The 430-nt window shown below is 59.5% G+C and overlaps 1 protein-coding gene across 1 annotated transcript; it reads right to left on the minus strand.

Moving 5' to 3' along the window:
- Positions 1 to 211: 211 nt before the first annotated feature.
- L969DRAFT_30929 (uncharacterized protein) lies at positions 212 to 373 on the minus strand (the record flags this gene model as incomplete). Its single annotated transcript, XM_014709171.1, has 1 exon — positions 212 to 373. A coding segment is annotated over one exon (162 nt), but the record flags the coding sequence as incomplete, so codon positions are not given.
- Between the last annotated feature and the right edge of the window lie 57 nt (positions 374 to 430).

Genomic DNA, 430 nt, shown 5'->3' on the forward strand with positions numbered 1-430 from the left:
GGAATCGCGGCGCCAGCTTGAGGACGCCGGATATGGGCTAGGGCGCGTCGTGGGCACGGACTGCCGATCTGGGCGATTCGGTCTCGACTCAGCTCGACTTCACCTCTGGCAAACCAGGCAGCATCTTCCTCAACAGCACCGGAAGCGTCCCTTGAGGATGGCGATAAGCACTGCGCACTGCAAAATCCGGGAGGCAATGGGCGTCGCGAGCGTCGACAAAGAAATATCCCCTCTGCCGAAGTCGACTCGACTCGAGGTGCCATGACGCTGTGGTCATTGGACGGGGCTTATGCCTCGGAATCGCGGCCAGCTTGAGGACGCGGATATAAGCTAGAGCGCGTCGTGGGCACGGACTGCCGATCTGGGCGATTCGGTCTCGACTCAGCTCAACTTCGGCACACTCTTTCACTATCTATCTCCTTTCGAACAA

This window comes from Mixia osmundae (assembly GCF_000708205.1).
Source record: "Mixia osmundae IAM 14324 unplaced genomic scaffold scaffold_43, whole genome shotgun sequence".
In the NCBI taxonomy this organism is placed as follows: Eukaryota; Fungi; Basidiomycota; class Mixiomycetes; order Mixiales; family Mixiaceae; genus Mixia; species Mixia osmundae.